The sequence below is a fragment of the Sycon ciliatum genome, chromosome 11 (genome assembly GCF_964019385.1).
Source record: "Sycon ciliatum chromosome 11, ocSycCili1.1, whole genome shotgun sequence".
Classification (NCBI taxonomy): domain Eukaryota; kingdom Metazoa; phylum Porifera; class Calcarea; order Leucosolenida; family Sycettidae; genus Sycon; species Sycon ciliatum.
This window is the reverse complement of record NC_088653.1, coordinates 158,951-184,295: the sequence shown is the minus strand read 5'-3', so window position 1 is coordinate 184,295 and position 25,345 is coordinate 158,951. Positions and strand designations below refer to the sequence as shown.

At 47.0% G+C, this 25,345-nt stretch overlaps 1 protein-coding gene across 1 annotated transcript in view; it reads left to right on the top strand.

The window, feature by feature from the left end:
* Window positions 1–25,345, top strand: part of LOC135827294 (slit homolog 2 protein-like) — a 190,935-nt gene that overhangs the window by 58,415 nt on the left and 107,175 nt on the right. Inside the window, exons 7-8 of the mRNA XM_065339819.1 lie at window positions 5,748–5,884; window positions 16,466–16,792. Of these exons, the coding sequence (XP_065195891.1) occupies window positions 5,748–5,884; window positions 16,466–16,792 (464 nt within the window). The remainder of the gene's footprint in view (window positions 1–5,747; window positions 5,885–16,465; window positions 16,793–25,345) is intronic.

The following is a 25,345-nucleotide window of genomic DNA, read 5'->3' as shown; positions in this document are numbered from 1 at the left end:
GAGCATATGCAGCATGTCCGGTCGGTATTGAGCGTGCTCCGGGACAACCAGTTATTTTGCAAACGGTCAAAATGTGAATTTGGCGTGGAGAGTGTGCGGTTCCTGGGACATTGCATTGATGGACTGCACATCGCCCCTGACCCAGACAAGATTGCCGCAGTAAAGGTCTGGCCCGCTCCGACTTCCGTCACAGAGGTGAGGCAATTTCTTGGATTTACGAATTATTTTAGGCGATTCATAGATCAATACTCATCGCTCTCTAAGAACTTAGAGGAGATAACGAGAAAACATGCACGATTCGAGTGGAACAGCTCTCGGCAACATGCCTTTGAATCGCTAAAGCATGCCTTGTTGAATGCGCCCCTATTGCGGCTGGCTGATGTGAACCGACCATTCAGAGTGGTAACAGATGCAAGCGATTTCGCCTTGGGATGTGTTCTTCTCCAAGAACTAGAGGAAGATGCCTGGCATCCAGTGGCTTATGCTAGCCGAAAATTGTCTGCTGCGGAACAGAATTATACAGCTACAGAAAGAGAAACATTGGCCGTAGTGTTTGCGCTAAAGACCTGGCGCATCTACCTCTTTCAACACTTTGAGGTCATTACAGACAACATGGCGGTAGTTTATCTGAAAACAAAACCAAGCATTACAAAGAGAGAGGCGCGATGGGTTGAATTCCTAGCTGACTATAACTACACAGTCCGTCACAGACCCGGCAGAGAGAACCCTGCAGATCCCCTTTCGCGTCGCCCAGATCTCCATGAGAGTAACCTCGTGGAGAATGCAGTACCACGTTTGAATGCTATTGAGTATGCTTTAGCAATGAATGATGACGTGTCCAATACAATATCAGATGCCTACCAGAGAGACAAAGAGCTAACTCCCATCATAGAAAGATTGAAGCATTCTCTCCGAGATAATTTGCATGATCGCTATTATTGGGACGAATCCACTGATCGCTTGTACCTCAAGGCATCCCCCAATAACCGGTTGTGCATACCACAGTGCGGTGTCCGGTTAAAGCTCATTCAAGAACACCATGAGTGTGCAACGGCTGGCCACCCGGGTCGTGATCGAACGTACTTCCGCCTAGCACGTTTTTTCTACTGGCCCCGAATGGGTCTCGATATCAAGAGATTTGTCAAAACCTGTGATCTCTGCCAGCGAACGAAGGGAGGTCAGCCACGAACAGGGCTTCTCCAGTCACTTCCAATACCTAATAGTCCTTGGCAGGATATCTCAATGGATTTTATTGTTGGATTGCCCCTTACTTCTCGTGGCTTCGACGCAATTTACACCTTTGTGGACCGACTTACGAAATGCGTACATCTTGTTCCAACAAACTCGAAGATTGATGCTAAGGGCAGCGCTCAACTGTACATTCAAAACGTGTTTCGTCTGCACGGGCTGAGCTCAACCATTGTTTCCGATCGCGATCCACGATTCACTGCAGCTTTTTTCAAAGAAGTATTCTCTCAGCTAGGAACTAAATTGGCATTCAGCACTGCTAACCACCCTCAAACGGATGGTTTGACAGAGAGAGTTAACCGGCAAGTGGGAGATGTTCTAAGAGCATTTGTGAACTTGAGACAGGACAATTGGGATTCGCTTCTACCACTCTGCGAGTTTGCAATAAATAGTTCACAACAGTCATCTGTAGCTAATACACCGTTCTATCTGAACTATGGGTTTGACCCTAAGTCCCCGCCCGAATTCATTCTTACGGGAGGGGAAAGGAGTGATTCGGTCGATTGGCTTCATGAGCAGGAAGCCGCACTAAGGATAGCTCGAGATGCTATGCTCGACGCCCAGGCAAGGCAAGCTCTATACGCAGACCAGACGAGAACGCCCAGTGATTTGAAGGTTGGTGATAGCGTTCTTGTCTACAGAGACTTTCTACTGACCCCGGAAGCTCGTGGCCAGCCCTCTCGGAAGTTGCAACCCAAGTGGTTTGGTCCGTATTGTATCCAGGCTAAGTTAGGAGCGAATGCTTTTCGCTTGGAACTACCCCGTGAACTTCGCTGCCATCCCGTGTTTAATGTCACTGCTCTTAAACGCTACGAAGAGAACACGATTCCTGGAAGACACCAACCCCCGCCTCCGCCCTTCACAGATCTAGATGGACACACACGCTATGTTGTCGAAGCCGTTTTGAATCACCGACACCGCAGTGGTGAGCAACACTTCCTGGTGCATTGGAAGGGTTACCCCAGCAGCGAAGCTACGTGGGAGCCCGCTGGCAACCTATGTGATGAGTCTGGTCGGAATATTAAACCGCTGCAGAACTATCTAGCCTCACAACGACAGCAGCCTTGATCTAACTGGGCTGAGCCATATGCATCTCTTACTGAGATAGTTAATAATTATGTTATAGACTGATATAGTTTTGCGTCATCTCCTTGTGAGAGTGATGAAGTTGAGTTGGATTACACTTCAATGTGGTTATGCATGTGCATGAGTGATTATTTAATATTCCCCTTTCCACAATTGCATCTCCTAACTGGATTGTGTTATCTAATAGAACCTTGGGCTTCCTATGGGGCCGGGAGAGTGTAATAGTTTTACCTTGACACTTCTTGCTTGTCTTATGGTAACACCTTGTGTTCCTACTATTCTCACTCCTGCGGTTCTCACCTTTCTTTTGCTTTATAACCTCTGGTTTGAACATCATTCGACGAATTCTCCAATCAATCAAGTCTATACTGTTACAATCACTGCACAGCTTGTGCGCGCCTATCAGTTGCACACCTTGTGCAACTTCTAGCACTTACTGTTCATGGCTAACCTTGGCACCTGTTATTCTACTTACTGTATGAAACTGCTTCTTTACTAATAAAGAGACGATTATTCCTCAGTTGACTAAGTGAGCCATTTACAGGGACGGTCACAGCAGCAGGAAGCGTGTATAAAACGGGAGTAGCGGAGACAGAAGCGGCATGGACGTGATCATTCTCGACATCCATGTCCGCCTGCTGCATGCTGGTCCAAGCCACATCCTCGCACAGCTTCGCCTCAACTTCTGGGTTCGTCATGGTCGGCAGGCTCTTCGCTATGAACTGACGTTATGTCTTGTGTGCCTTCGTTGAGACTCACCACTGTATCGTCTTCCTTTGATGGCGCCTCTACCTGCTGAGCGTGTCAACCCTGCTCATCCATTTGAGTTCACCGGTCTGGACTACTTTGGACCATTGCTCATCAAGCAGTCCGACTCCTCCACGACCAAGGTGTGGGTCTGTTTATTCACATGTTTCGCTGTCCGTGCAGTCAATCTCGAGTTTGTGGATGACTATGAGCGTACCTCTCTTCTTCTCTTGGTATGATCATCTCAAGAGCTAGGTAGAGGCTCTTTGGGCACGCCCTTCAGCTCCCGGAGAACTATTCACCATTAATGAGCATAGGAGCATGCTTTGCAGAGCCTGGTCCAGGGGGCGACGAAGACATACGCTGGAAACGCTACTCGCGACGAGATGATGCCAAGCAGAATGAATTTTCCTTGTCAAGCATAGTCGATCTGGAGGCGTTATGGGCCCTTACTGCTGACCGAAGCGGTGGGTGGGCTTCTGTGCCCGTGTGGTGTCGGCACCTTAGTTTTGTCTTCTTTTTGTCTTTTTCTGTAACTGTTGTGGACTTTTGTATATTATTCGAAGTGGCTTATTCAAACACTTTCGGCTGGTTTGCATGACTTGCACCATCTCCGCAATTCAATTGGCTGTCTTGAAATGCTATGAGGTACAGACATATAATAAATGAATAAAAGTGTCGAGGGCTCCCCGTAATTCGCAACGCTGCTACTTCTAAACCAGCGTGTCGCGCACAGTACAAAGTAGTGATAGCGACTTCGGCGATGGTTTTTTTTTTTTTTTTAACGAAAGTCCACTATATTTCCGAACATGTGCGTGAAGTGGTGGCGAAGCCAGGCTGCTCTGCCGACCTCAAAGGTCTCGGGGTCTACGCAGACAAAGCGCGCCATAATGCAGTAAAACCATGTAGAGAGGGGGAAGAGGGGAAATGAATAATAGTGAGAAACAAGGACAATGGGTAAATGGTCGTGAGAGATGCAGAGTGAAAGATAACGTCACATTGTGGTAAGGGGGGGGGAGGATGCTAGTGAGGCACTGGTCTAAACCGTTTCATAGGGCGTCGGTGGCTGCTTGCCAGTTCAGGTGCAGCAGATACTTGTTGCATTTTTCCTTGAATGATTGGAGCTGTCTGGGTTGCGGCCGTGCTGGTAGAATGGTCCCTGGTAGGCTGTTCCACAAGGGAATAATGCAGTCTGGGTAGGAACCCAGGAGGCTGCTACGAATGCGCACGGGCAGCGTCGACTTGAGCTGGAGAGGGTGGCAGTGGGCAGTCTCCGTGGCTAACCTAGTGGATCGACCACCCACTGGGTGGGGATTGGCTGGAGGTGGGAGGATGGGCTTCAGGGGGCTTGTTGTTGGAAGGTAGGACAGCTTGAACGTGAACGAAAGCGCAGCAACCAGTCGGCGGTGTTTCAGGCTGGGGAGCCAGGCGCCTGGGCCAATCACCTTCAGTGCCTTGTGCTGGATTTTGTCCAGCCTGGATGTACCTGACCCAATCCACACCAGGAAGCAGTTTTCCATTGTTGGCCACACGAAGCCTTTGTAGACTGCTGTGCGGCCGCTGGAGTCCAACAGGGGCGCAACCTTTCTCAGGAAGTGTAGGCGTTGGGCAGCCTTTGAGGCCACGGCCCAGAGGTATGCTGCGTAGAACAGTTGCGAGTCGAATGCTATGCCCAGAAGTTTAATTTCCTTCTCTTCAGGAACAGTCACTCCATTGAAGAGCACTGGTGGAAACTCTGGAGGAGGCTTGCGGTGGTCGATGATGAGGGCCTGAGATTTGGATGGCTCGAAGGTGACCTTCCACTTGGAACCCCAGTGGGAGACGGCGTCCACTGCTTCCTGGAGTTGTGCTGCAGAGTCGGATATGCTGGCGGTGGCAGAGATGCACTGATACAGTGTCGTGTCATCTGCATACGTGGCAAGCTCAGCACCAGCAGGCAAGGTGTCCTCGCAGTCATTTACGTACAGGAGGAATAACGTAGGTCCAAGGATGCTACCTTGTGGTACCCCTGCTTGATGTTTTAGGAAAGGATTTGCTCCCCACACTGGAGCTAGCGCCTCTGCGCCGACTTGACTTGCCACTTGACTCGGACTCAGGACCGCTATAATACCATTGAACCTTCGACTGGGCAAACCTGCAAGACAATTTTGTTGTGCCCGGAGGTGAGAGCGTTGTGAATGAGAGAGGGTCGTCGACGTCTTTTTTTTTCGTCCCAGAGCGACACTAACTCAGACTGCTATTTGGTGTTCGCTAGGCATTTGTTACGCTGAAAAGTGAGTGTGTGTGCTTAGGTGTACCCGTGGTGATGTTCGTACCTGGAGAGCACTATATAAGTGATGCTCTTCAGCACAATATTCTTCGGCCTACTCAAGCTCAACTGATGAGGTGTGATTTCCCCGAAACGATGTATAGAGAGTGACGCTTTCTTGCAGGGTTTCCGAAACGAATTAAATGGCCTTCTCGAAACGAAGGTTAAATGGCCTTCGGAAGTGCTCTGGATGGCAGTAGTGGGTAAGTCAAGTATCAAGTCACTGGATAAGCGCAAGCTCCTGCGTGGCGTAAAAACCACCCTTCATAACAAAATACCGCCGAAGTAGCTGCCACTTCATCTTCCTTTTTCCGATTATTAACCCCAAGTTTGCTCTGATCTCTTTTGTCCTTTGTAGATGGCTCAATTTCAATCCTCTTATTTTGACACCAAGTCTCTATGTCAGTTTATATGGTATCGGCACTATCTCCTCTAACCCCGGCTGTTACGGGTGTGTCTATGTTAACTCATGGGTTGCGGTGTACTTGAATCAAGGTAAGCTATGACATTGATGGTGAACATCATAAAATAAGTGCCAAAGGAATGCACGGTACATTGTATGTGGAATTCTTTCATCAATCCCTATTGTTATCAAGATAATGATGATACAGAACGAGCACCGTTTCAACAAAATTATTCACAATAATCTTAATAATGCAATGAATACAACTCTATTTTCACTCATATCACAACCATGGCGACGAAAAAAGTATTATAGAACGTTTTCTTGTCACAATTGTCAATGGAATTTGTGAGTGGAGAGAATTATGAAACTACAATAGAGTTTATACACTTGGAGTGAAAAATCACGAGGATAGAATGATGGAGAGTAGTAGGGTGGACACACCCATTCCCACAGCACTGCAAGCTCGCGGCTAAATGAAGTCCCCTCACACCAGAACACAGGGGGTTTATAGTATTGAGTATGGAAAGTATTTCGACAAGAGTGTAGACAAGAATGAAAAATAGAACAGGACAACGACAACTCAGACAACGCTAGAGATCCACTGGAGCATGCCTTCTTCTATACGTGGGTGGCTCTCATCGCCAAGGAGAACGAGCGGGAAATATGAAAAGTGAGTATGTACAGGTCGTAGCATAAATACACTTATTACACTGCGCCCCCCCCCCCCCCTTAGGGCGCGCTCACACTGCGACCCTGGGCACGCGTCCAGGCATCAGCAAACCGCAGAAACGTGGGAGTCGTGCTCACACAAGACCTCGCACACGCGTGGATGTGAAGTTGTCACACAAACTTTACGAATTGCAGTTCGTATCCAAAAGAGTTCATGCATTTCCTAATAAAGTCGTGGCCCGTTTTGGATGTAATTTTTCGCATGTTGCATGTTGGAGGAAGTGCCATTCTTCTTGAAGTCGACGAAAATAATTCATACAATCAGGTAGGTCTGGACTCTTGAGGGACTGCTGCTGACATCAAAGCGCTTTCGCTTTCTTGACCTCGTGGTCAGAGCAAGTGCCAGTGCAGTGGAAATTCCGGTAGTGGTTTCCTTCGTCTGTTGCCGAGATGAGAACTGTATTTTCCGATGATATGTAACTAAAATGTCTTGAGGTATGGCATTCCATCATCGCAGAAAAGTAGAGAAAGATGATTTCCGAAACCGAAAAGCCAGACCAAGCTGCCATCGTATTGAACGAGTACACTGTATAAATTGGTCACTGACCCGATCACAACGAAGCAACTACAAAAACAAAAACAAAATCGACATCGTCCAAAAAGGGCAAAGAATGCATATATGGCGGTGCGTGCGTGCAGGACCACAACTACAAAAAAAATTAAATGTGCAAATGTCGAGGTGACATCGACAACCGCCGATTTTCATGAATCAACACAGCGGAATTTGATATATTGAACATACTTCAGGCCAGGTTGTACACAAATACGCTTCACGTCTACGATCATGTTGCCGCCAAGTCGTGGCACCCCCTCCGGAGGTCGCGGTCACGATTTGAAACGTGGCCGCGACGTTTTGGTCAAGTTCATGCCGTTGCCAGGCAACTTGGCCGCATGGACGCTGGTTTCGGTCGCAGTGTGAGCGCGCCCTTAGCAAAAATTCACGTCCACGGGAATGGACGAAAAAAATAGGAAACAAACAAAAGAAAACAAACCAAATAATACTCAGCCCAGGACATAGTCAGCTAGTCAAGCAGGTGCAGTGCAAACACGGCCAGAACGAAGAGAAACAGGAGAAGAAGTACTAACTGGACCAGAGGCCGGCGGCTGAAGGGGCGGACCATCATCAGGTAGCGTCAGCAGGTCAGAATGAGAAGTAGTAACGGCGGGCGGTTGACAGTCGGGAGGACGGGATACGGCTTCAGGCGGACGAACAAACTTGTCATTGGCAGCATCATAACTGGAGAAATTTTCAGCCAGAACAGGATCAGACGGAGCAAGAAGACTCAGAGGCTTGAAACAATCAGGTTACGACGGTCCAGCAGCAGAGGCACCAGGAGGACGAACAAAAACGGCAGGAGGAACAATCTCAGCAGCCGGAGGAACAACAGCAGCAAGTGGCACTTCAGCAGCGGCTGAAAACGGAACATCACGGGCAATAGGCGGTGGATTCGGCGGAGGAGACGGCACATCTGCCACCAGGACAGGGGGACATGGCATCAGAATTCCTGTGTCGAGACCCAGAGCGATGAACAACAGTTAAGTCGAATGCGGCCAAAGCCTCTATCCATCGAGCCTTCCGATCACGGGGCTCCTGGGTTGCCCGCAACGCAGTTAATGCAGAATTATCTGTCCGAAGTCCGGGAATGTCATAACCGGAGCACTGGATAGCGCAGACTTGAGGGCGTGGAAGGAAGCGTCGCAAGCTTTCGTCCAAACAAATTGCGCATTCTTGCCAGTGAGAACCGTCAGTGGGGCTGACCGCTGCGCAAATCCACGGATGAATCGGTGGTAATATCCCGCGAAACCAAGGAATGACCTGACGGCAGTGACGGACTTCGGCGTCTTCCACGCAAGAATCGCATAAACCTTGTCCGGACCGGGGCAATTCCGTCTGCCGACACGCGGTGCCCAAGGAACGCGGCATCCATCCGGAAAAAGGAACATTTCGCCAAATTGAAACGCAGGCCCGCTGAACGCACACGCTCAAAGACTCGCGACAAAATTAAAACTTGGCCTGACAATGTTTTGCTCGCATTTAAAACATCATCGAAGAAGACACGGCGAGAAGATTGAGCAGCAGCATTACAAAGCCCAAGAGAAACAGCTTCCATAGCTCTCTGGAAGGTGGCAGGACCATTCCTGCACCCCATCGGCAGCACTGTAAACGCATACAGGCCCAATGGTGTTGTAAATGCGGTCTTCGCTCGGTCGTCCGGATCCATTGCAACCTGCCAATTCCCAGACACAAGATCGAGCGACGAAAATCGCTTACAGCCACACAGCGAATCGACCCGTGGGATCGGTAAGGCGTCCAGATTCGTGACATCACTTAACTTACGATAGTCAACGCAAAGTCGCAAGGAACCGTTCTTCTTAGGAACCAACACGATCGGATACGCCCACGGACTGATACACTCTTGGATGAAACCCTTCTCGAGTAACTCAACCAATAACGTCTGCAGAGCAACGCGACGGTGGTATGGAATGTGCCAAGCTGCTTTCTTAATGAGAGTATGTGTGCTTGTATCAATTTATGCGGAAATATGTCACAATAGCCATAGTCGTCTTCATGCAATATAAATAGGTCGTGATTATCAATAAGGAGTGTGGTGAGCATGCTTTTGGTTTCTGATGAAAGGTTTTGTTGTGATTTAACGTATTCATGAATGGCAGCCTTGCGCTGTTCTGTGAGTTCAGGTGTGTGATCAGTGGTGACGGATTAAAAGGCGGCGTCATCTTCATCATCATCATCCATAATAAGAGGAGACAGTTCGGCAATGTTGGTGTTTGCAACTTTTCATGTATAAGAATATCACGCTCAGCATGATTCCCAATTGTCATGACAATAAAAAATGGGCATGCTGCTCTCCAGTTGAAGCTTGGAGATCCAAACCGTACTGCTCCAGCATTTTATGACATCCTTCATGGTCTATGCTCCGCTTTCCTACCCACCCGGTCACGCTCTTCAGCCCCTAGACGACGTACACCAATTCCCCCGTGGCTGACACGTGCTGTTAAAGCTTAGCTGAAGAGGAAGTGAGACTCGTACAGCTTGTATCGCAAGTATCCTACCCGTAGCAATCACGCGCATTACAAGTGCGAACGTAACAGAGCACGAATCCTATCTAGCGAGGCTCACCGCCAGTATGTGTCCTACATTAGCACTAACCCCTCATCCACTATTGCATCCACCCCTAGTTTGTTCAAGTTCGTTAAGCAGCTCCGTTTGCCGTCTTCTGTTGGAAACCCTATCATCACTGAACTCCATGAAAATAACACTGTACATAACGACCCTACCCAGATTGCCAATGCTCTGAATCCCCAATTCATCAGCTTTGGAACACCGGATGATCCTGCATGGTCTCTTCCTGGTATTCCATACCACGGGCTCCCAGCACTGCCCTCTTTTAGCACTACTCCTACTGCCGTTGCTCAACACATCCGTCGCCTAAAGCCCAAGAAGGCGGCAGGTGCAGATGGCATATCCCATGAACTCCTAAAAGGCCTGTCTCCTAGTATAGCTTTCCCACTCAGCCTAGTTTTCAACCAGTCCTTCGCCCCCGGAATCTTCCCTGATATCTGGAAGGCAGCTGTGGTTGTGCCTATTTACAAGAATAAAGGCAGTAAACTGTCTGCATCCAATTACCGGCCGATTTCACTCTTTTCCACCATTTCAAAGCTCTGTGAACGTCTGGCATTTGGTCACTTATACCAACATGTGAACCCGGTTCTTGACCCGCCACAGTCTGGATTTCGGCGAAGCGATTCGACCGCCTGGCAGTTGCTGAGGCTTGTGCAGAAGCTATATGAATGCAAGGATCAGAAGCAATTTAGCCTCCTATGTTTCCCGACCTGAGCAAAGCATTTGACACTGTCTGGACAAGGGATCTCCTCCATAAGTTAGCAGCGTTTGGCGTTGACGGGACGTGTCTGCAGTGGCTCACCAGCTATCTCACTGAACGTCGACAGAGTGTCCGAATTGTACATGCCCTGTCCGCCCCTCTAACAGTCCACTCTGTAGTGCCCCAGGGCTCTATCTTGGCGCCTCTATTGTTCATCGTATACGTTAATGATTTGGCAGGTTTGGATCACACCTCACTCTACGCGGACGATACAGCGCTCCATATAACCGAGCCAGGCTTATTACAAGCCTGCGACTCGCTACAGTATCACATCAATCACGTTGTGCGCTGGATGTGGAAGTGGAAACTCCGCCCCAATGTGTCGAAAACAGCAATCCTTTGTATCCCCCACGACCCTCCAGTGACCTCACCCTCTTTACGACTCGGCTTTTTACTTTCCCTGATGATCCCATTGCTATCAACATTGTTAATAATCACAAACACCTTGGTATATTTCTTGATGAACACTTGTCCTGGGATTCGCACGTAACCTATATTGAAAAGCGAGTTTGCTACGCGATAGGCTGCATTTCTCCTCACATCTCCCATTTACACCATGGTTATCGAATACAAATTTATCACTCTTATGTTCTTCCTTTGTTTGATTACTGCTCTCTCGTTTGGTCCTCCGGTCTATCCTCCGCTCTTATGCATCGGTTAGAATTCACCCACCGTAAATTACTTCGATTAATATTTGACATGCCTCCTCTGACCTCCTCTCAGGCGCTATACATTTTGGCTTCCTCTTCCTCTTTCTCAGAACGCTTTCCCCACTCGGAATGCAAATTCATTCACCGTATTAAGCTTCAACTTGCTCCTCCTCATGCACTTGCGCATTTAAGCTGGTTCAATATTAGCTCGCGTACTAGATGTTCTCTCCATTTTCCACTTGCCAGATCATCGATCCTTTTAAAATCCCCTCTGTTCAAGTCCTATTCTCATTGGTCTCGGCTTCCGCAGGAGGTAAAGTCTCGTGACAACTTCGCTGCATTTTGTTCCATTCTGCCCGCGCCTAAGTTGAATTGATTTGAATTCGTTGTTTTCCATTGCTAGCCTAATCTTCATACTGCTCTCTCCAGGTTCCTTTAGTACTCCTTTTGTTTTGCTTTGTTTTCTCTTTTTCTTCTTCTTCTTTTTCTCAGTTGTCCCCACCATGGCTGGTTAAAATCGCCCGCTTCACATGCTTATTGGCACTGTCATCGTGATTGTGGAATAATAATAAAATAAAATAAATAATAATGTGTGAGTGATCGGGATCCACTGTTACAAGTGCAGGTGTCACCGACAACGTAGGAAACTTAGCCACAAACGACTCTAGTGGATCAGCAACACAATCCAGAGTTTCTGAACAAGCATCCACATAGACACATGGTACTAGCACAACATGGCCAGCAGGCACAGACAACGCATAGTCAAGGGCAACACGAGAAGAATAAGCCGAAACGGGTACATCGTTGGAGCATGCATCAGATTCAGAATGAGGAATTTGAGTATAACATGAGGAGGAAGTATTACGCGGAACAATACGATCATAGGGCGTACGTGACGGAGGACACCAAGAAACCAGAATCATGCAACGGAACAGACCCATCGCCAAACATCACAACATCACGAGCAAAATCTAACACACCACCATGCTGCAACAGAAAATCGGAGCCAAGAACCATGTCGCAGTGGATACCAGGAGACACAACAACCGTGTGCTGGAAAGCCAAGTTTCCAGGCGACATACACAAATCCATGGATCCAACGACAGGACGTTATGCGCCATTGACTGCACAAAACCGCGTGGCAGACTCTAGAGGAGGTTGCTCTGTCAAATTACACAACAATTTTGAATGCACTAACGACACGCTTGAACCAGAATCAACAAGAGCAACAACAGGAGACGAAGACGAAGACGAAGACGAAAGACAAACATCAACGTGCACAATAATGGGTGAGATAGCACCACGTGCCTCCTCAAGGGGCTCCACTCGGACGACTGACGGCGGCCCAGTGTCACCTGTCCAACCTAGTTTTTTTAGGAGTGTGGGAAAGACGGAATGAAATGGCCCTCTTTACCACATCCATGGCACACTCCATGGACAGGCCTGGAAAAACTCTGGCCACGACTACGGTTAGCCGCACCAGTACCACGAGCAACAAAACGTACATAGTCTTGCTGGGGTCGGGTGGGGCAATACATGCTCACGCTCTCCATCCGCCAAATGGCCGTTTCATTGGCCTCCAGGTTAACATTTCATCGCTGTCGCTTCGACAGGGCCACAGGAAACACAGGTATGGACGGTCTTCCGGATTAACCGCGACCATGAAGAAAGTCTTGTGGATTTCCGCATGCAGCGCGCTCGTATATTCACGGAACCCTTAATAGGATACCCGCGAGACTTGGCAATAGCTACGGTCCAGGGTCAGCCATGTCATTCAACGACTTGCCATCTGGAGCCATCGCCGAGGCATTGAAAACCACTCTTAACTTCGTGGTTGCAGCGTTCTCGCGGAATACACCATGATGCGGTACATAGTACCTGGCATCGCTCTCACATGGCTCCAACTCAATTGCTCCAAGCTCGCACCCAAGTTGGGTGGTGTGCTGCTTTGCTGCTTCGAATTGTAGTTAGACCGCTTTGTCAAATATCGTACTGGTGTCGTCATCGTCCAGTAACAATCGACATTCTTTGTTCCGTTGGGACTGTAGCTTTTGCTCCTTTTCGTTGCGCTTGCCTTCCCCTCTTTGGTCTTTCCGTATCCTTGAACCTTCCAAGTTGGAAGGCTGTCGGTTAGCGCTACGGAGATGTGTTGAAGCTGGGTGTCAGGACGCCGAATATCTCAGTACTCTGTCAGTTTTGAAGAAGGGCTGAGGCTTCCTGCAGCTTCAGTTTTGTGCCTAGATATTGCACTTTCTGACTGTATAAAGCATCATGTTACAGTGATGGAGAGTTACTCTTCACTCATATCATATATATATATGTCCTTTTCCTTTCTACATTTATTTATGGCTCAACATCCGAGTTTCAAATTATTATTATTATTATTATTATACGCATTCCCGCGGCAGCGTCAACCAAGCAGTTATGCTTGATCCACACGTTCGCTTATGCTGGACATTGAAACAAAGCAGATGTAGACAGCTCCTAGAGAATGGGGCTCTACAAAACCAATGATCGAAGTTAGTCCTTCAGTAACATGGAGCGTCATAAAATTTGAAAAGTGTCATCATTATTGTCTCCTCATGTAGCACCATGGTCAATGGGTGGCCAGATAATTATACGTGTGAGGTTGAGTTGCCAGATAATTATTAAAAGATTCAAATAGTAATATTATTATAGAATGGTTGTTATGAGTTTATACTAGTGTGCCATGGCTGTTTCTACTCGTGACGAGGGTGTGCACAAACACTCTTCACCGGCGCGTTCCATGCTGGACGGTCCCCAGCAACCCGCTCCAGACGGCGCAAGTCCTCAACACTCCGCAGGTGCCCATTGTTCGACTGGGACAGATCGTGGAGCTTTATTGGTAGTGTCACCCTCGGCCTCCCATGCTACCTCCCATCGGGTGCCTGAAAGTATTGCCCCATGCTCAATCGTGCTGGCGTGTCCTTACCCAGGCGATGCACATCCCCGAATAGACTCCGGCATGAATTTCGGATCAAGTCCGACACTGGCTCCACTCCACATCGGGCATACAACGCCAAATTACTAATCTTCTGTGGCCATGTGATGCCGAGAAGTGACCTGAGCTGCCTTCTATAGAAAGCGTCCAGGGACCGTTCGCTAGCAACCGTCAGGCGCCAGGTGCCTGAATTATAGAGAAATATCGGCTTGTTAAAGGCGCAGTACAACCTGATACGCAGAGGCTCCTGGATCAGTCCTCCGCGCTTCCAAAGAGACCACATGGATCGGAAGGCGGCCTCCACCAATTTACGGCGACGTGTCACATTCTCAATGTCACCCAGGAGTGAGCCCAGCTTTCGGGATCTCCTCCAGCGCTCGTCAATTCTGTCTACATATCGATCCAGCTCTGTCCACTCAGTTTTGGTGTTGTGGACTCTCAGGGCCCACTGCCGGAGAGTGTGGTCTATGACCCGTTCGAGCTCTGTGAGCCATTGACGACTAAGGCTTATGAAATCGGTGTCATCTGCGTAGACAAGCTCAAATGGAATGTTGATGCTTTGATCCATTGGCGGTCTGTTTCGTGCCACCTGGGTGCTCCTCAGATCTCCCAGCGCTGCCTCTAAGTATATAACAAACAACACTGGGGAAAGAGGATCACCCTGCCGGATGCCAATTGCAGTTTCAAGGGACTCTGATACCGCCCTACTGATGCGCACCTGCAGAGTTGTGTTGGTCAACAGCACTCTAACCAGCCGAACATCATCCTCCGTCAGGAAAGACTCGAGAACTGTCAACAGTTTGTCACGACGTATACAGTCGAATGCTTTTGGACATGTCGATTCCCAGAATGGTCATTTTCCGCCGATAATGCTGACATGTTGCCGCAAACCATATGTGGCTCTAAACAAGGTCCGCTGTAAATCGGCCTGCTCTGAAACCACTCTGCGTCGGAGACAAGTACTCACCGACTTTCGACGATATTCTTAGCAATGTAATGATGGAGAGCGTTTTGCGTAGTGATGTAAGGAGGACAATAGGGCGCAGATTTCCAGGCGGTCCAACCGTCTCTCCTGGTTTCTGCAACGGTACCAGTGTGCCGCATCCCAGGTCAAGGTGCTGGTGAGTTGTGAACATGCTGTTGAACAGACAGGCAATGTGAGGTGCTAGGTTTTCTCTTCCATATTTCAAGAGTTCGCCTGGGACTCCATGTGGGCCAGGGGACCTTCCATTATTCAGATTTTTCAGCGCATTGGAGACCTCAACACAAACATTGGCACAGCTCTAAGCTGTCACTCACTCCTCACTCACTCACTCACTCCGAGCCTGGCAAAGCAATTGACAAACCCTCCTATTCCCACAACTGGTTGCTCGTTATGTGAGTGCGGCATGCAGATGCTTGTGTTGAAGATACAAAAAATCTACTGACGAGAGAGGACCTGTACACATTTGGTTTACCAGGTACACATGTTATCCCTTAATTCCATGATCCTAGCAAGTATGCATATAAACACCCGTACGCCAAGCTACCTCCCGTATTCGTAGTTGCCAAGGACATTTCCATGACGAATTGCGAAACCTGAATCGAAAGACCTAATCAAAATGGTAACATCGAATTATGAAAACGAACTGCCACAAACAGAAAGTCACTACAGTATTCTACTAAACGCGATGTTCATGTAACAATGAAAGACAAGTTACGAATATTAACTATTAGTTTCCCATGACGTACGTTCTGCCATATTGCGGGTGACGGACGGCTGATCAGGTGTGTCTATTTAAACGTGGATGGTGGACCAAAACAATACGCAAAGACGAGAAAAGGACCAATACGTGACTAGTTATGACTAACAGTCAACCAAGGTGACGGTATCTTTCGCAGTCAAGTAGCGCGAAAATAACGCTTAATTGGAGCCTTCCAAGTTGGACGGTTGTTGTTTAGCGCTTAGTAGATGCTTTGGAGCTAGGTGTCGAATGTCTCAATATCCTTGTTAGTTTTGTTTTGTTTTGTTTCTTTGCTGTATAAGTTATCTTTAACTGTTATTCATAACTAGTAACTTATTACTCTTTCCTATTTCTTAAAACTTAGAAGTAGGACACATTTCAGGCTCTTGAACCTTTTTGAAAGTTTTCACTTGTATAGTTTCATGCCTTATCATCAGATGAGATACAGGAAAAATGAAATGAACTTGGACAATGGACTAAATAAAGTAGAGAGGTGATAGAAACAGTGCAATGAGGAAGGGAAAAACCTTTAATCCATTGTCCATGGTTTGATGATCAGGCATGAAAATGTATTTCGTACTAGTAAAAACGTTCAAAATGTTCATGAGCCTGAAGGGTGTTCTACTTCTTAGTGTCAGGCAGTTATGTCTTGTCAGCATAGTGTCAAATCATATCTCGTATATTCATGTCTTATGCTATACAGTGTCAAAGTCCTGTGCACCTGGACATTTTCAGAAGTTCAACAATAACGGAAGCTTTGACTACTACTGCCGTTGTAATGAGTCCGTACCAGTTATTACACCGAATTGTTCATCACCTGGATACACATGCCTGGCAAATGGACAATTTCCAATTTGTTTTGGATACACACAATGCGAAAAAGCAGGTTCTACTTACATTTGCACTTGTGAGAACGAATTAAGCCTGAATCAATCCTACTGTTACATGGCTAAAGACTGCCAAAACACAGTGGAAGACTGCGGAAATGGAAACTGCACCATGGATTACCCACCTGAATCCCGAATAAATAGTGAGTACCATTTGAGGGAAAGTACCATACATGGATAATTTTAGACTAAAGTCATTAATTAAGGGCACTGAATGTGATGTCCGCTGATAGTAAGACAAGCTAACTACCGGTACTATGACTGTGGTATTTTACTTTACTTCATCACATGTCCAGGTACCGATGCCTTCTCACCTGGTCTGGTTACTAGAAAATGGTGATGAACTTTAAGAGAGCATGTCTGAGAAAACCAGAACATATGACCAAGTCGATCTCTCAGATTTCGCTCAAATTTTGCAGGTAGGTTTGCTTTGGGGTGCAGATCGACATTCCAAAGCCCGCACAAAATCTTTTGAAGGGAACCATGAAATTGGTATGCCCCTCAATATTGGCCCAATATTGGCACGATTTATGGGTCAAAAAACGAGCCACGGCACAGCGTGCAAGAACAAGCTACAAACAAAACTGCATCAAGCCATCATTACCTCACCTTAGAAGAGTTCTTGGGGCAGTCCTACTTAGCCACGCCAGCATCCCAGAAGACGAGGCCAATCATCCCTTGACGCCACAAACGATCGTCTTGAAAATAGCCAAATTACAAGCGCTGATAAAACAGCGAGCTACGTCCTCAATTAGCAAACACTATACACCGGCAGATAGTAGAACACCTCTTCTAGCACTGAGGACATGTCCCCCATCATCCTTTTGGGGTTTTCTTGAAATAAACAATTTTGAATTTTTCCACTCGACCATTCTGAAATACGTCCAAACTCATACCTGCGCAGGAAAGCTCGCCCCTCCGCGACGTCTAGTCAGCAATTTCTACTCCAACACCACTCCCAACGCTGCAGAACAAAATGTATTGTTGACTCTGACAAGGAAAAGCAGCGGTGATCACTTGTCACTCCAAACGACAAGCTTCTCCTTGCGCCACCAACATTTTTCGTTGCAACAGTTGATGCAAAAGTGACTGAATTTTTGCGTGTAGCTTTTGGATTTTACTGCAAGAGGAATGAAGAAATCACGTGGATCGTGACGTAGAATAATGCTTTCTGGTGCACGACACAATGCACACGATCGCGATCGTTCCAGAAGCGCTATTCGAAACGGACCATGAGGGAGGAAGTAAGATGCATTATATTTCTTGCATGCTCTGCTCAGAACATGCAGAAACTATGGTTATAACGCTAGCAGTATTGAGATATTTCCTCTTGCAGTAAGAACGGGGGTTGCATTATTTCACACTTACCTTGCTCATCCCCAACATGGTTCAACAGGAACTACGGCTGGTTTACATGCTGATGATCCACGTAGATCTGCAACAACAAGGAATGAGCGTGGTCCATGCCATCAAGGTCGCTTGGACTTGGAGTTGACCAGCGCCCGGCCAACACTGGGTGCATGAAGTATGTGGCGCGCCCACGGCCACATGGCAGATTTCTTACGTCACGAACAACGTGATTTGACCCTACTCGCGTAGTCTCTGTGCTGCGTGTTGAGGGAAAGTCCCAGCTGGAAGGCCTACAACACGACATGCGTGTTCTTGAGCTGGACATCAAGATGCACTTGATCCGATCTAGATCAACGGGTGATCCACGTAAGTGCAGGAGCGCTTGATCAAGGTGACTCGGAACAACTACTGAACCGTGATCTACGAGACCTGGCATTCTTGTGTCACGAGGCACGTGATTTCATCATTCCTCTTGCAGTATACTCCAAAAACTACACGCAAAAATTCAGTCACTTTTGCATCAACTGTTGCGCCGAAAAATGTTGGTGGCGCAAGGAGGAGCTTGTCGTTTGGAGTGACAAGTGATCACCGCTGCTTTTCCTTGTCAGAGTCAACAATACACTTTGTTCTGCAGCGTTGGGAGTGGTGTTGGAGTAGAAATTGCTGACTAGACGTCGCGGAGGGGCGAGCTTTCCTGCGCAGGTATGAGTTTGGACGTAATTCAAAATGGTCGAGTGGAAAAATTCAAAAATGTTTATTTCAAGAAAACCCCAAAAGGATGATGGGGGACATGTCCTCAATGCTAGAAGAGGTGTTCTACTATCTGCCGGTGTATAGTGTTTGCTAATTGAGGACGTAGCTCGCTGTTTTATCAGCGCTTGTAATTTGGCTATTTTCAAGACGATCATTTGTGGCGTCAAGGGATGATTGCCCTGGTCTTCTGGGATGGTGCCGTGGCTAAGTGGTGCTGGCCGAAGAAATTTTCTAAGGTAAAGTACTGTTGGCTTGATGGAGTTTTGTTCGTAGCTTGTTCTTGTACGCTGTGCCGTGGCTCGTTTGTAGACCCATAAATCGTGCCAATATTGGGCCAATATTGAGGGGTATGCCAATTTCATGGTTCCCTTCAAAAGATTTTGCGCGGGCTTTGGAATGTCGATCTACACCCCAAAGCAAACCTACCTGCAAAATTTGAGCGAAATCTGAGAGATCGACTTGCACATATGTTCTGGTTTTCTCAGACATGCTCTCTTAATGAAACATTATGAACGAACTTTTCTAAGCACTCCCAGACTCCATGACAAGGGAGGCTTTATTGTGGCCAAGGGACGGAAAACCTTCAGACTGCCAAGAACACTTGTTGACTTTTCAGGAACTGAGCTACTGACTGACTCGGACATGGAACAGGAGGACATGGGTAACAACAAGAGCAGCGACCGGCACATGACAGTTGGCGAACTCACCATATCGTATTAGATCATGACCAGTGTAGCTTTCTTAAATGTCTGTAGCCGAATAGGCCTTATGCACATTGTACAGATGCACGAAATCCCGTATAATCTTGTAGAATCCCGTAGACCCGGTTGGGTGTTGAATGTGCAGGACCCTATTGTGTTTACTGCTATTTCCACTATGAAATGGGCCATGAAGGCATTTCATACGAAATCTTTTTCCGGCAGAGATCTAGCTAGTCGTTAGTTCAATCCCAAAGTGAAGAAGGCTTGAAAAGTGATCGTTTGCCATGAATTGTGAGGCTAAATGGGTCAAACGCGCATGTATAGCACACAATGAACACCCAACCGGGTATGTACACACCTACGGCCATAGTACAGAACTTCGTACATCTGTACAATGTGCATAAGGACTATAGGCTATTCACACGACGTGCAAACATTTGCACTTGTGTGACCAAGATAACACTGGCAAACCGTGATCCAGTTCAAACGGTGCTGGGCAAACTTTGCAACCGTCAATGTATCCATAGTGACCTCCTGAAAATGCCGGGAAATGTTCAATTTTGAATTTTCCCTTGTTCGAACACTGCATTTGCAGTACGCACTTTCAACAACCGACACTTTTCCTGTCGTGCAAAGATAATCGCGAGCAAAAGGGCCTCGGCCAAGATTAAAAATCACTTGCACGCGTGTGTCCAAGTTTATCGTATCCGAGTAAATATCCTAGGAAACGGTACGATAAAAGTAAGTTTGCCCGTCGTGTGAATGGCCTATTAGGGCCGATTCCCACTACGGTACCGTGAGTGCCGTGCCGACGATTTGGTAAGGTTACGTGTACCCCACGGTACGAGCTTGAAGCTGAGAGAGATTTACACCTGTGCACAGTCATTCCGTGCATTCCGTTGGCAGACCGGATCACCATTTTTTTAATCAATTTCTGACTTTGGTCCTGAGGGAAATAGCGGGGGCCGGGGAGATGACTGGAAAAAGTTGAAGAATCAACCGATCGAAAAGCCAAAAGCCAAGAAAAAACTTCGTACCACAAATACAAAAGAAAGAAAAAACTTCCTTTCAGGGAGTAGTAAAATACCTACTACTCACTGCATTCGACCTCCCGGAATGCCACGGCATGCCATTTCCATCCCCCAGAGGCCCTTGGTACCGGAATGTCCACGGCGCGATACGGCAAGAGCCACGGAATGAACTCGCGCCAAAACTGCCCCTCACGTGAGCAAATCACCATGGGTACTCACGGCACGGCACTCACGGTACCGTAGTGGGAATCGGCCCTAAGGAGAAAAGTAGCAGAAATTGAAGACTTTATCTCAACCCATGGAGTACACATCCTAGGCGTTGCGGAAACTTGGCTGTCAGCCGATGTAACAGACGGAGAAGTAAACATTCCTCATTTTAGTGTGTTCCGCAAAGATCGGGAAGGCAGGCAAGGAGGCGGCGTTGCCTTCTACTGTCATACGTCCTTGCGAGTCCATCGAAGACGTGACCTCGAGTGTGAGCTGGAGATGCTGTGGCTGGAGATTTTAGCCCCTGGTCGACCAGGCAATGAAACGGTCTCACTGGGCTGCTGCTATCGACCACCTAGTGAACCTGCGGGCTACTGGGATGGGCTGGAGTCAAACCTAGAGACTGCCTGCAGTGGACCGCAGACCACAACTGTGCTAGTAGGAGACTTCAACGTGAACTTTAATGATGCCCATGCTGTGACTCCTTTGCATCATGTACTTGACCAGTTTAACCTTCGTAACCACGTCACATATCCTACCCGAGCGACCAGCAGTACTGCCACGCTACTGGATCTATTCTTGTCTACCACCCCGATCCAGGGTTTTTGCGAGTAGTATCGGGGGAGGGGGGGGGGGGGGTTCTGGCTCACTTCAAGGTGAGCCAAAATCGACTTTCTCGATTGGCCCTTCGGGCCGACCTCCCAAGACTCGCCCTCCCCCTATACTACTAGGGGAACATGTGAGATAATGACTCTGTGAGATAATGACTCTATTAGATAATGACTCTTACCAGGAGATAGGGCTCTCATACAGTTTCCCCTCCCCCTATACTACTGTATTAGAGGATAGACACTCCAAGTACTAATTTTACAACCCCAAGTACTAATGTTACAAATCCAAGTACTACTTTTACCACTCCAACCACTGATCCCATGTTGGCTCAACCCAATTCCAGAAAAGTGAGCCAACTTACTCCCTCCGAGAAATCAGACCGAAATCAGAAGTTAGCCAACTTGTGCTTTTTCACTTACCCAATCTTGGCTCACTTCAAGGACTGATGTGGAATCGGTTCATGAGCCAACTTCGGGTGGGTCAGCTTTGGATGATTCACCACCATCAATCGGTAACTCATACCTATTTTCCATTTCGTCATCAACAATATATTTCCCATCTTCTTGCTCTCGTGATATCTTTTCAGCATACTCAACTGTTTCCTGTTTTAGTTTTGCTAAGGGGCGGCTCATTTCTTCATAATTATATCTTTTCAGCACACTCAACTGTTCAATGTTTTAGATTTGCTAAGGGATAGATCGTTTCCATATATATCTTTTCTTGTTTTTCATTTGTAATCGATGGTCTCAATCCTGAGTTGAGTGCTGCTCTCACCTCAGCAAGGGTTTCTTCTGTGGGTATGAAAGGTGTATTTTTCACCTGATCATCTTTACATGATGTGGGTGGTTTCGAAAGATGGGTCTTGATCTTTCTTTCTATGAAATATTTATTTATTTGTCTGTGGAATACACCAGCAGTAATGGGGATGAGAAGAATAAGAAGGAAAAGGAGGTATATCAAGTTGTTTGATTTTTCCGATGTTGTCAGTGTAATTCCCGATGTAATTCCTGATGTAACTCCCGATGTTCCCGATGTAATTCCCGATGTTTCCGATGTAATTCCCGATGTTTCTGATGCCGATGTTCCCGATGTAATTCCCGATGTTTCCGATGTAATTCCCGATGTTCCTGATGCCGATGTTCCCGATGTAATTCCCGATGTTCCCGGTGTAATTCCCGATGTTCCCGATGTTTTCGGTGGTGTCGATGTTGTTGGTGGTGTTGGTGGTATCGGTGGTGTCGGTGTTACAGATGCTGCTGGTACATTAATAGGTTGACTAAGATGTGTAAGCCGAACACAAATCCAGAATGAATTTTCTTCCCGACATATGTTTATTACCATCCCATCCACTTTGACAAAATGAGCTAGAAAAGCAATTCCTATTAAGATCATAAATTTGCTCATTTTTACTCTATCAAAAACCGTTTACTTTTTTCCCATCAGACCATACAAGTTACATCATAGGTTGAGTGTAGTCGTGGTAGATTGTCCACACCAAGCACATCTGGTGATGACATTGGATCAAAATCTAACCTAGACTGATGACATTGTTGTAAGTTTCTTGAATCATTTTCAGGGTCAACACTCATCGAACCGCTGGAACGTTTTATGAGATATACAACAGCACCAACTATAGGAATATCAATCAGAGATAAAAGATAGAGTTTGGGGTCTGTCAAATGAGGGTTACCCCGTTTCCTGGTTTCGTCTGATCGTAAGGTGGTTGTGTTGTGATATAGTCTGTTGGTGGTGATGTTTCACTGGGGATGTAAACCGGAGTCGGTCTTTCACTTTGGATGACAGTAGGAGGTTTTGTTGTCAAGCAGGGCCCATCCTTATCCAACGGATCACGAATACAACCAAGAGTAAATGGTAGCATGGTCAACAGTATTAACAAATGAGGTATTTCCATTTTTTATCTACATAATAATCATTAAAATTTTCAGTACTCATGATAAACAAGCTCCCATTCATCAATGAGATTCTATCCACTCACAGTTGGTAATGTCAGTGTGTTGTTGATGAAGATCAGATATTCCGTTGTTATATCATTTTCTGTAATGTATCGGATTACTGCTAGTTCTCCTTACACATCTCGATACGGTACATGGAAACGTCTTCTGTTACCACTTGTTTCTTGACCGACTACGAAGAGATCCTCAATTACAATCAGTTTGTTGGTTGGACTTTTGTAAATAGGAAAAGCATGAAGTGTGGCTTCTGGTGGAGTGGTAATGAGCTCGGGATGATATTTTTCAAATTTTTGACTTTCACCTCTCCGTCCTTTCTGTCAACATACTCCTTTGTTGTTGCTGAGTCACCCTCTGTTGATTGTCGGAGATTGACGATGTGATTCAATCCAATGTTAAGATTTCCTACCATCTGGTTGAGTCCACTCGTCCAGAGAGTCTGTCTTTGTGCAGTGTTGAGATATTCTGATGTCACCACACATGTTGCTGTTGATGGTTGCTTCACATTCACAATTTCCATTCCACCCATGTCAAGATTTCCTTCTGTTTTCAGTGTACCACTCACCCTGAGTCATGTTTGATCATCATCAACATGCTTCCTCAAGGAAGTATCCATTTTTCCTATCTCACTTGTGAACAACCCCGTTGGTGCCACACACGTGGAACTCACTCCATCATAACCAATATGCCAAATTCGATGATAGTTAATGTCAATATGTCCATTCACATCTCCACCAGCTTTATCTAGCTTTTCTTCACTGATGACAAATAACTCCCTCTTTTTGGCGTAGGAATCAAGATTGATCGAAATAGCTTCCAAGGCTGTTCCAAATTTAGAACTCATCTTCCTTATCTCTCTATATATTTTTCCTGAGAGCGTTGGAACAATAAAAAAAGATCCCGTATAGGTATAATAATAATAATAATAATAATTGCAATTTCAAATTTGGCCTTCACGGAGAATTTCAAAGTACCGTATAATAATAATAATAATAATACCACAGCACGCGTACAAAGGCCAAAGAACAATGCATGAGAATACACTGAAATTAAGCCAAGTCCGCTTCTGTCTCCAGTCAACAAAAACTCATCTATAAACAATGTCTGATCTCCATTTCGACTTGTCTGCAGCAAATGCTCGTGCTCCTTCTAGGTCGCTGGCATTCTTCAAAGGGATGTCGTGCCCTGCCAGGTCCTTCATGATGGTGGTAGGGAGAGTAGCCGCGGGACGGCCCCTTCGTCCACGTGACCCCTCTTCAAAATAGCAGGACATCGCAAGGCAAGGGGGTGACTGCTCACTCATCCCCAGCACATGGCCAGTGAGGCTACGGCGTCGCTTGGCAACAAGCTCCGACAGTGGCTGCGAGCCACATCTGGAATACAGATCATCATTCGTAATTCTGTCTAGATATCGCACTCCCACCAGGTTTCTGAGCTGTCGGCGGTGAAATCAGTCCAGTCGCTGAAAGACTGCCTGGGGTACTCCCCAAGTCTCACAGTTGTAAAGGAGGACAGGCAGCACAAGCGAGCTGTACAGCTTGAGCCTGGACCTTTCTGACACATGCTTGCTCCGCAGCCAGAGGCTGCACATACTACCGTATGCTTGGGATGCCAGCGAAATCCGCCTGTCGATATCCTCAGCGCCCCCCATAAGAGAGCCAAGCTGCCTGATGCTCCGCCAGGATGAATGGCCTGACGTAAAGTGCACCCATTCCGTTTTTTGCTCATTTACTTTTCGGTTCCAAGACTGCAGTGTCGAGCATATGACGGGTAGTGATCCCTCGAGCCAAGGTTTACTGGTAGAGTAGAACGTTATGTCATCAGCATACCCGGTTTCTGGAGGGATGTCTCCATCAGTTATAGGTTGCTGTAGGAGTCTTGGGCGACATTCTTGCAGGGCGGCCTCAAGGTAACAGACGGACAGCACGGGATTTAGACTGTCCCCTAGGGCGTGCCTATGGTGGTATGGAATGCCTTGGAAGTGGAGCTGCACATACGAACAGATATGGTGATGCCATACAGAAGATGCTGTATCATGTGGACTTCATCGCGGCTAAGGAATGAGCTCATAA